At 46.1% G+C, this 12418-nt stretch overlaps 1 protein-coding gene across 1 annotated transcript in view; it reads right to left on the bottom strand.

The window, feature by feature from the left end:
• LOC135826074 (mucin-5AC-like) overlaps positions 1–12418 on the bottom strand; it is a 66411-nt gene that overhangs the window by 43593 nt on the left and 10400 nt on the right. Inside the window, exons 4-6 of the mRNA XM_065338713.1 lie at positions 8579–8649; positions 5608–5763; positions 1197–1256 (exon numbers count right to left, since the gene is read on the bottom strand). Coding sequence (XP_065194785.1) covers positions 1197–1256; positions 5608–5763; positions 8579–8649 — 287 coding nt within the window. The remainder of the gene's footprint in view (positions 1–1196; positions 1257–5607; positions 5764–8578; positions 8650–12418) is intronic.

Genomic DNA, 12418 nt, shown 5'->3' with positions numbered 1-12418 from the left:
TCCTTTCAACTGCAATATGAAAATAGAGTACACATTGACATAGAGCAAGAAAAGAGCTTGATTTTGATATGCATGTCATACTATACAAAATATGGGTTCACATACATTCAAATGGGACTTCGGTTATAAGGACACTTCGCGAATAAGGACACTTTTCTGATGCCCCGCCGAATGTCGTTATTGGCGAAGTTGACTGTAGACTACTTCCATACAGCCTATATCATATAGACTACTTCCATACAGCCTGTATCGTATAGACTACTTCCATACAGCCTGTATCATATAGACTACTTCCATACAGCCTATATCATATAGACTACTTCCATACAGCCTGTATCGTATAGACTACTTCCATACAGCCTGTATCATATAGACTACTTCCATACAGCCTATATCATATAGACTACTTCCATACAGCCTGTATCATATAGACTACTTCCATACAGCCTGTATCGTATAGACTACTTCCATACAGCCTGTATCATATAGACTACTTCCATACAGCCTGTATCATATACAGCAATGTGGCGTATACAAGCCGGGTATATTCCTGTAGAAGCCGATATCAGTGCTAGGCTTCTATTCAAGTCAGGCTTCTATCCAAGTCAGGCTACTATTCAAGTCAGGCTACTATTCGAAGCACGTATCTCTATGTATGCAATACAAAACCATGCTTATGTGCTGACAGTGGAGGGGGGGGGGGGGGGGGGGGGAGGGGGAGGGAGGGGGGGGGGGACACAGTTGTATTCAAAACAGGCTGTACAAGACACTACAGTAGACACTACAGTAGACACTACTGGTGGTGGTGGTGTTGGTGGTGGTGCTAGTGCTGGTGGTGCTGGTGTTGGTGGTGCTGGTGGTGGTGGTGGCGGTGCTGGTGCGGCTGGTGGTGGTGTTGGTACGGCTAGAGGTGCTGGTGTTGGTGGTGGCATTGGTGCTGTTGCTGCTGGTGCGGCTGGTGATGCGTCTGATGGTGGTGCTGGTGGTGCTGCTACTCCCCTACTGCTGCTGCTGCTGCCGGCGGGGTGTGGGTGTGAGTATCGGTGTGTGTGTGTGGGGGGGGGGGGGGGCGTGTATTTGTATTAGTATTTTATGGATTTTCCACAGGCCTTATCGAGGGAGTCTCCGTGTATCTGTGTGTGTGGGGGGGGGGGGGGGGAGGGAGGTGGTAATGGTGCAATGTCTTGTCCTCTTACCATTTGGTCACAGAACTGCTTGATTCTCCCAACCGAATATAGAATGCAGCTGGGCGGTGTCTGCAACAGCACACAAACAAGAAAGCGAGAAACAACCCATTCTTAGTTGCGGTGGGACTTAGCTTGTGCACATTTTCGCTGCGCTCACCTTCCCCTCATTGGTCCTACAATAACCTTGAACCTTCCAAGCCGGAAGGCTGTTGGTTTGTGCACTGTACATGTGTTAGAGCTAGGTCTCAGGTCGTTGAATGTCACAGTAACATGTCAGTGTTGTGACAGTAACATGTCAGTGCTGTCACAGTAACATGTCAGTGTTGTGCCCTGTTATCGCATTTTCTGACTGCTTATTATCTTGTTACAGTCGTGGATAGTTGCTTTATAACTCGTTTCCATGTGATTTTGTGATATTACATGTACAGACCATCTGGTAAAAGGAGAGCGATCGCTCTCGCGCGCCTTCGCTCTCCTTATTTTCTTTTAGGGCGCACTTTTCGTCGCGCGCCTTGAGAATTTCGAGCGCATCCGCATCACTATGAAGTTCTGAAAACACTCAAATATTTCGTAACTCAGCTTTCCCTGAACGGAATCGAGTAATCGAAAGGTCTATTCGCATTAGAAAGTTCTCAGCTGTCAGTTCCATCACATCGAAAGTCGATCCGAGGTCCAATAGTGGAGTTACGGCACTCGCAAGGTATTTTACGTACCATTGCAAATTTTCACTCCCACACTTGGGTGGCAATTATAATTTTGACCCAAAGGATTTCTCTCTGTTGCGTGACAGTCGCTAGTCCGGGCATGCATAGACCCGTGTGACTGTGACGCCGCACCAGGCACAGGTCTTTAGGCTAGCGGTCAGCTACAAAAGAAAGGAGCGCTCTACGATGAATACTACAAAAATACCATGGATCTTAGCTCAATTTCCCATTGCGTGTGTCATTGTCTCTGATGGAGGGAAACTAAAGTTGTGGTCCGAACAGCTTTCATATGTAGTGCTTACGGCGATTTTCCAGAACGAATTTGGCAGCTAATACGGAGCATCAGCAAATCGAATTTTCGATTTGATTATTCGAATGGCAAAAAGAAAATCAGAGAGAAAATTCGAATGAAAAAGAGGTTCAGCATGTAGCGCAGTCCAGTATTTTCGAATCGAGTTTTTTTTTAATAATAGCTTGAGCAGTTGAGGACTGGGATTTTGAGATGTGCAATGAACGGAGTTGCTGTTGTTTCTCATTGCCTTTGGGGATGACGCGAAGCGGCGGATGCTTCATCCGATTCAGGCTATTGGCGATAGGATCTCTCTTGGAGACCCCTTGAAAAGGCGGATCTCGGCCGAGCTCCTCCGCTATCCCTTGCATATCAGGAGACCCGCGGACGAATAGGTGAGGGTGGGCCCTACACTGCCTCAGCAGAATGAGATCCATGGTAAGGTCGACCCTCAAATATTTGGCACACTTTGAGTTGCCCTCTCCCTGCGGGGAACTCACCATAGACGCAGATGCCGAGACAACGCCAGCAGGGCTACTGCAGTACTGGGAGCAGGAGGCATACCGGGGCTGGTAGTTGGTGACAAAGCCATGATTCCAGGATACTTGAAATGAAACAAAATGCACACTTGATAAAACTTTTCACAGTTCGAGAGAGAGGAAAGCGTCAAGATTGACAAGAAGTCCGGACTAGTACTTTAGTAAGAACTAGTAGCTACATGCGCAAGAATGAGTACTCGTAGTGCGCCGTGTACTAGAGCACGCGCGGAGCATTCGAAAAGTATTCGAAAAGTATTTTCTGTTTGCGGGCATTTTTCAGTCGAACAAAGCCCTAGTTTCGACTGATTGAGTGCTTTTCGTGACGATTCTCGAATTTCATTCGAATATTCGATTTGCTGATGCTCCGTATTGCCAGTATTGGGTATTGTCACTATTGAATCTGATTGGGGTATGGCAAGATGTTGAAAAAACCCGTATTGTGCTCGCCTTGGATAGATAAGGCGAGCGACTTTATTTTGGGGGGGGGGGGGGGAGGGTGGTGGGGACTGCTCTCCCACCACTCTCCTTGAGAGGATAGCGAGAGTGATTGTTCACTCTCCTGGATTTTTCTTACGCGAAGGTCTGATGTAGGTATTACTGTGATTATGTGTGAGAGTACAACACAGCTGATTATGGATTGCTTGTGTCTGAGTACAACACAGCTGATTATGGATTGCTTGTGTCTGAGTACAACACAGCTGATTATGGATTGCTTGTGTCTGAGTACAACACAGCTGATTATGGATTGCTTGTGTCTGAGTACAACACAGCTGATTATGGATTGCTTGTGTCTGAGTACAACACAGCTGATTATGGATTGCTTGTGTCTGAGTACAACACAGCTGATTATGGATTGCTTGTGTCTGAGTACAACACAGCTGATTATGGATTGCTTGTGTCTGAGTACAACACAGCTGATTATGGATTGCTTGTGTCTGAGTACAACACAGCTGACTATGGATTAAGCATAGTTCACATTCGACACAACGCTGACGGTACAGGACGGCTGGGGTGAGCTGTAAAATCTTGTACGCTTCGTACGACAAGACATGTAGCAGTTGTTGCGATGTTGAACGTTGAACGGCGCGAGTCATAAGGCAAGGTCCGTGACTGGGTGGCTTTCGGACCTAATTTCTTGTTTTTCGGGACTTCTCTTCAATCATTACTCCTTGAACGAAGCGGAATCAAATTCACAACACCAGTTTTATTATGAAGACCAAAAAAGTAGCCCTGAAAGTTGTGCCATTCTAATAATAGCCCCAGGAAATGATAAAACAATTCGTCTGCCACGCTTCTGACCAGGCCCTAAGTAAAGGAAGGGACATGAAACCTTATCTTGCTAGAATTCAACTCAGCCGTGTTAGCCATTCTGTGAGTTATCATGGGAAGTGTAGTGTTCGAAATGCTAAACATTTCAAAGTACGAATCGGCAGTAGTCGGTGCATGATGTCATCTCCTGTTCACACTTGAATTGGAGCCGTTTTGTACGCTTGCGTCCCCGTCTACACTCGTCTACAGTATGAAAGGGTGAACTGATTTAACTCTTCCCATGGCTTCCCGATCTGTACGGTAGTACGGCTGTGTTCCCGTTCCTGGTGTTCACATTGGACGCCGTCAGATCGTCCCGCCGCTTCCCGTTGATCCTTACGTCGCGCCCCGTCGCTTCCTGTCGAATGTGAACCAGGCTTTACTTGTGTCTCAATACAACACAGCTGATTATGGATTACTTGTGTCTGAGTACAACACAGCCGATTATGCATTGCATACTGCACTTGTGTGTCACCATGATACACCTGGATAAGAAAGGAATTGAAATTCTTTGCCACCAGCAGAAGTAAGCTATTGCCACCAATAGAAGCAGCACCTTACTACTTGGTCCGGCTCATCGCAATTGTCGCTTATCTCCCACGCACTTTTTGACAGGTAAAACCCAGTCCAATCACGATATCTAACTTACTTTTGCTTGGGAGGTTGTGATGGCAAGATCAAAGGAGGCACCAAAGAAAAATGATCCCGACTAGCGCTTTGAATCGCGATGTGTTCGACTTTTTTGGGAAGTGGGAATCTGGCCATTCACTGTCTGTGTTGCCAAAAGTCAAGCGCAGCGACCCGAAGACCGGAACTGTAGCAGGGGCAACTGACATCCTGGAGAGCGTGACAGGCACGTACTCGTGCACGGCAGAGGAGTGTGATCATCATGCTGAAGAAGAAAGGTGTTTCGATGCGATGCGCCCGGCCGACGTGTTGGTTGTTCCTTCGCCTGGTGGACCTAGCAGCAGCATTACAAGAGTCGTGGTCAGCGTCTGGAGCGTATGACAGCTGTTTGGAGAGGCCTGTATGCCTCATTCGAAGGCTTTGTCGAAACACACTGTGGTGACACACAGGTCACACTGCCCACGGTTCCTTCGAGCACCGAAGTGACAGCCACAACTTTTCCTTTTCCATTGCTGCCATACAACAGGCTGAGAAAGCAAGAGATACTCCAGTCTACGCCAGCAGGTAGACACCAGCAAATGTCAGCTCATGTAACGCCGGCGCGGCAGCTCGAGTGATGCAGAGTTGAATGAACTCTGGATCTGCTAAGACTAAGAGTGTGAGTGCAAAACGCGCTCCTTCGCTGTTTTTTTCGTGTATTTTGCTTACCTTGCTTCCTTTCTTCGACTCGCTTTACCTGATTCCATTGCTGATTTTTTTTCTTGTGGCGGAGAGTATTCATGTATCATACTTCCTCACTATGCCTATTGGAAATTTCACAAAGCGGTAAAAAAACTCCTGTTCTTAGTGGCGGTAGATAAGCGACAATTGCGATGAGCCGGACCAAGTAGTATTTAGCGATTCACAAACGAATCTAAAAATACAATCAAAATACAATCAAAACGCAGGCATACCTCTTCATCTTGAATCATCTTGGTTACCATGGCAACCAAGTTGGAGTACACCGTGGACTTGCAGGAGATGTAGAAAGCTGGCCAAGGGGGGCGGATCAGTAACCATAGCAACGGTGTGAAACTACCAGGGCTACACTCGGCAAGCCGCACCAAGTACTGAATGGACACACAGATACATACAGACACACACACGCACAGCAGCAAAGCCCGTTGGCAACAGACCCAACACCATCTGGCTATAACCCTTTCACTGCCACTGTCGACGAAAGTCGACAGCGCATTCATGCACTCTGAGTGCCACTGTCGACGAAAGTCGACAAGCAAACATGCAGTCCCCAGTGCCACCGTCGACTTTTGTCGACAGGCAGACTTCACCCAGTTCGGGCCGCTATTTTTGAATAATGGAGATGTTTAGCCGTGGTAGAGGGCCACTAGGCCCTAGAAGAGGTCCATACCCATCATCGAAATACGCTGCCAGAAACATGGGTTGCCATTTTTAAAAAATCGAACCAGAGTCGTTGAAAATGCGCATCTGATTTTTAGCCGAGCGGCGCGGAAGAAATCGGTTCTCACGCACTTCCACCTTGCTGAGTCGGTGCCAGTTTTTTTCTCTTTCCCATCAACTTTCATTGCAAGGAGCATGACATGTGGTTCAGACTTGATGCCTAGCCATTGCCCAAGACTCCAGGCGGCTATCCATTGCGATAGGCGGTTGGAATCACGGGTAGAGACAACCACACGACGGATTCCTCACGGACGCATTCACTGCAAACTTGGCGGAAACAGCGCTGGCGGCGCTCACTGGGTCCAGAACTAAAAATTTCTAAGGACTACCACGTTACAATGGCGGCCAGCACAGTCAAGAGACACTACAGGTATGTCAGCTACAACATAATAATTATTATTATATTCTTTCTACAACGACACCTACCTCTGGCTCAATACCTGACGATCTACTGCAAGCTGATGCGAAAGTGCTTACACCCGCAAACGCCGCGCTTGTCAACGGAACAGGGAAGCGCTTCACTCTCCGAAGTCGAAATGTATTCGGACTGCTGCTAATCGGGAGAACAAACGACCACCATGGCGGCAGAACATTCCGCAGCTGTTCACCGACACGATCCGCTTCACCAAACGACTTACGATCGTTTCGTTCTCCGAGTTTTCTGGTGGCAGCAACAAGAGTTTCGTCCGCAACAACAGGACGAAAGTCTCTCGCAACTGAAGTCCTGTTGCCACGAAGACAGATAACATTCCGCACGCCATCTCTTCTGCTTCCAGTGTTGTAGCTCTCCGGTCCACTGGCAGATCTTTCAATCCCAGCTAACAAAAAAAAAGGATCTGCTTCTCTCTCCAAAACAACTAACTTTACTTCGCGAGTGTCCGGGCCGGTCGTGTACATAGTGTATGTAGCGCATGCGGCGCACCGCGCACTTTCGCATGACATGCATTTTTGAACAGCGGCTGGCGCTAGAGCGCGCAGCACGTTTGTACTTCGGATTTTGCGATTTTTTTTCGACAGCAATGGCTTCCTTTATGAGTTGTCTACCTACGATGTATACTTTGGAAAGCGATATTCCGTACAGAAAGTACCAAAAAATCCATGAGAAGTTGGCCTTTCGATTTTTCGACCTGGAGGTAAAAAGTGCCTGGCAGGGAGGGGGTGTACAGCTCAGCTGACAGCCTGGCAGGGAGCGCCTTGTCACCTTGAGTGGTCAGCTGGCAGTGAAAGGGTTAAGCGTACACACACACGCACACTTGTCTGTTATTTCATCATTTTATTATTAGAGATGTTGTGCACAACGAAAATTCGTAGCGCCATAACGGATATCTTTAAAATTCGCAGCGCCGTAACGAATATCTTTAAAATTCGTAAATTCGCCGTAACGAATATCTTTAACGAAAAAAAGTTAACATAAGCTGTGAGGTTGCGCACAACGTGTGAACTTTTTCGTAGTAGGTCAACACGGCCTGCGTGCGGGTACGGAGAGTCAAGACAGGGCCCCGCGTGCGGGTACGGAGAGTCAAGACAGGGAGTTGTAAAATATCAGTATTTTAGTACTCCACGTTATGAAAAAATATTTTCGTAGATCTGCTCTGTTTCGGTCGCGTTTGGACGGACCTTCGCAGCAACTTTTGTTACTCGAACCCGAACGGGCGAAATCTTACGAATTTTCGTTGTGCGCAACCTCTTTATTATTAAATTTTTAATCGTATGACTCGCTGAAATACAGTGATAGAATTAAGCTGGCTAACAACGAGCGTCGTCCGTCAGAACTCGGTTAGTCCAGAGGAGACTGCTTGATTTGGGTAATGATAAAAAGCGACGGAACCGTACACCCTACACAAAGTTAAGTCATGCTTACAAAAAGCGGCTTGCTTGCAAAACCATTTCAAAGATATCCATGGCTGTAGCTGACATCAAGAGTGCATAAACAAGAGTATGCAACTGTGGTTATGGCCCAGTGCGCGGCGCGCTGCCTTCATTACGTAACTTGCCTTCATCATGCTCTGAAAGCATGCATTCAAACTCACAATTTCTCGTACGAGCCCATCCGTTTTTGCTCAATTCGTTCCAGTACCTACGCGATCTCTGAATTCTGGCGCGTGAAGGCCGTGAACTCCAGTTCCGTACGAAAGTTCATTTCAAACCAGAGGGAAAGGGCGGTGTTTGATTTTCCGCAGTGCGCGGACTGCAGCTGAATGATGTAATGAAGGCAGCGCGCCGCACATCTGGCCCATAGAAAAGAGATCACAGTTGCACACTCTTGTTTATGGACTCTTGCTGACATGTACAAGAAGTAGGCACGACACGTTATGGATGACTGTCTGACTGTGGCTATTGCCAACGTCAGCCTGCTTATTCGTTTCGTATTTCTTGCAACTTGAAAAGTTACACAGGAATCCCTCCGTGGAGTGAGATACGAATGGGTTAACCCTTTCACTGCAGCAGCAACACAGCATGCCCTACCTGCTTGGCCTGGTCTGCATTGTACAAGATGAAAAGATCCCTGGACGAGGAAAGGTCTTCTTCGCTGTACACTGCAAGCAGGCATAGGGGCACACAAACAAATCCACAAACACATGCACACATAAAGCGCACACACAAAGTGCACACACAAAGTGCACACACACACACACACACACACACACACACACACACACGCACACACACACACACATACACACACACACACACACACACACGCACACACGCACACACACACACACACGCACACACACACACACACATACACACACACACATACACACACACACATACACACACACACATACACACACATACACACACACACACACACACACATTTGCAGCTTAGTGTACATGTTGAGGTTTCAGCGCATGCATCAGTTTTGATATGCTGTTTCACTCCATACGCTGGTGTTGTTTCATAGATATATCTCCATACGCTGGTGTTGTTTCATAGATAGAACATGCATGACAGGATACACATGCAGCGTGTGTGTGTGTGTGTGGGGGGGGGGGGGGGGTGGGGGGGGGGGGCATGCACAGTACTTTACAGTATGCTGTGTTGCTGCTGCTGTATGTATGTATGTACAGTACACAGTTGTACATAACACATACATGTAGGGCGCATTCAAATAATTGTCACTCTTTGACTTTTCGAGGAGTTTCGTTTTTCTGAAGAGGTGGCCGTATTGGCCTCTTTAGAAAAACGAAGCTCCTCGAAACTCCTCGAAACTCCACAACCTCATCCGATGGGAGAGGTGGATTAGTTCCGAAGAGTTTGGAATAGCTACGTCACGTAGTACGTGGAGATGGTCGATCTGATCGGACGTCATCATCGCCATGACAATTCCACTGAAAAACTCTAAAATGATAGAAACCGTTCTAATGGGACACTTTAATAAATCTCTTTAAAAAAATTGTTTGAACAGTTGATGAAGACAATTCGAACGCGGCCGTACAGTTGTGCATAACACATACGTGTACATGTCCACAGTTGTGCACAACCAGGGATATAGCCAGGACAAGAGTGAAGGGGGCGGGGGAGGGGGGGGATCAATGGACCCAGATTTTTGTGATTTTACCACTATTTTGTACCGCCATTTTGGCAGCTACTTTCACCGACACCAGTAAGCAACCGACCAACTTCAATTCCAAATAAATGATTTATTCACCGGCCACTGGAACCCCCTCCATGGGTATGATTTTCAGAGGCAAGTGATGCTTATAGGAAGCAATGACTCATACACTGATCTTGTGCTACTACTCTAGAAGTACAAATTTTCGTTCACGAAATCTTTCGTTAGATCACTCCAACAGCAGGTTCGTTATGACAACTAAATTTCGTTTTGCTCGAGGTCTATCACCCCGAACGTTCGGAAAATAAACTTAAGTTTGATACAAACTTTAGTTATTTCGTGCCCCTAACGAGCATAGCGAAAGTTAATTCCAAACGAAACTTTGTACTTATACAGTAGACCCATTAAACATGATAATGTGCACTTATCATGATGTGCACTTAGGGAGCATCTCGTAAGTTCGCACTTTTTTTGTAAACGTAACGCATTTCGAATAGACTTTACCCCCCTACCTCCCCCCACTATTTGAAAGTCTTATCGCACATTTTCAGTGTAGATCTACTGTACTGTACATGCCATGGTATGCACAATCATGTACAATGTTCATGTACATGGACATGGACGCTAGTGTCGAAGTGAATGGCATTCAGTAGTACCACATCTACTGAGTACAAGTAAGTATTAGTTACAGTCTTAGTTCAATCAATGACATGTACACACACATAAACAGAGTTACTCCACAACACTGTACTGTCAAAGCTGGCCAGGTGGCAGGTACACGGTTTGATCAGGCTGGTGTGACATTTGACACCTCTGAGTAGCCTGCATGCGTAGTGCAAGGGTTAGATCTACACCTAAAACACACCCGTACCCTGCTGTCTGAAGCGGTCTAGCACAAGCTCAGCACTGTATTGCACACATCCAGAAAATAGTGTTGAAACGAGCGTATCTATAACAAACGAGCGATCAGTTCCACTAACGAGCAAGCTATCGAGCGATCTAACGAGTTTCATTGATGTGGCAAATATGATTATTTTTTTGAATAATTTTTTTTCTAAGTTCGATTTTTTTCAGCTGGTTCAAGTTATCACCGCCGGCTTTTGGGTTTGCTGCTGCTTCACTTCGGACTGCTGTTTGGTGTCGAGATGTCTTTTCAGCGCCGTCGTGGATTAGCCTTTGTAATAATAGACCGTTTTGCAAAGATTGCAAGTAGCCCTGGTCTTCGCTGCATCGCGGGAGAAAACTTCCAAACGACTGAGCGTAACTTTCACTCGAATGGAGAGGTGACTAAAGCATATCCTGCGACAGGTCAGCAGATGCGGAACAAGACATCAGTAGAGTCCACCAAAGCTGCAACGACAACTGAAACAACTCAAGTGTCGTGCAGGCATACAGTCACCTGTAACTGCAAGTGATTTTCACTTTGCGCGGGACTGGACTCTCGATCGACCAGGGAGTCGTAAAATATTTTTACGACTCCCCGGTCGACATGTACTGCCATGTGTACGGAGTACGGTGTTCGTTAGTGCAAACGAGCTGGCCGCACAAACGAGCCGAGTTTCTGGCGAGCGAGCTAACGAGTATCCGGTGAGATCGTTTCAACACTACAAGAAAATGTGCGAACGGTCATTTTTCTATCTGAAATGGGCGCTACCCCCCCCTACCCCCGTTTCGAAATGCGTTACGTTTAGAAACAAAATGCGAACTTATGAGATGCTCCCTTATCATGCATATGTGCATTTATCATGCATATAAAATGGCGGTGCTCGTACTCTGAAGGGTGGTGCTTTCATTTTGAAAGGGGCGGTCAAAAAGTGAAGGAGGGCGCAGCGCCCCGCTATGTTGCTTTGGCGAGAACCCTCATAACACATACATGTACATGTACTGGTAATAGCTCACTGGTCAGGCATTGCACTGTACTAGTATAAAACTATGATACTAGGTCAAGCATTGCACTGTACTAGTATAAAACTATGGTACTAGGTCAAGCACTGCACTGTACTAGTATAAAACTATGGTACTAGGTCAAGCACTGCACTGTACTAGTATAAAACTATGGTACTAGGTCAAGCACTGCACTGTACTAGTATAAAACTATGATACTAGGTCAGGCATTGCACTGTACTAGTATAAAACTATGATACTAGGTCAGGCATTGCACTGTACTAGTATAAAACTATGATACTAGGTCAGACATTGCACTGTACTAGTATAAAACTATGATACTAGGTCAGGCATTGCACTGTACTAGTATAAAACTATGATACTAGGTCAGGCATTGCACTGTACTAGTATAAAACTATGATACTAGGTCAGGCATTGCACTGTACTAGTATAAAACTATGATACTAGGTCAGTCATTGCACTGTACTAGTATAAAACTATGATACTAGGTCAGGCATTGCACTGTACTAGTATAAAACTATGATACTAGGTCAGGCATTGCACTGTACTAGTATAAAACTATGATACTAGGTCAGTCATTGCACTGTACTAGTATAAAACTATGGTACTAGGTCAGTCATTGCACTGTACTAGTATAAAACTATGGTACTAGGTCAGGCATTGCACTGTACTAGTATAAAACTATGATACTAGGTCAGGCATTGCACTGTACTAGTATAAAACTATGATACTAGGTCAGGCATTGCACTGTACTAGTATAAAACTATGATACTAGGTCAGGCATTGCACTGTACTAGTATAAAACTATGATACTAGGTCAGGCATTGCACTGTACTAGT

The sequence above is a fragment of the Sycon ciliatum genome, chromosome 10 (genome assembly GCF_964019385.1).
Source record: "Sycon ciliatum chromosome 10, ocSycCili1.1, whole genome shotgun sequence".
Lineage (NCBI taxonomy): Eukaryota > Metazoa > Porifera > Calcarea > Leucosolenida > Sycettidae > Sycon > Sycon ciliatum.
The sequence above is the reverse complement of the archived record's forward strand: the minus strand, read 5'-3'. Positions and strand labels throughout refer to the sequence as shown.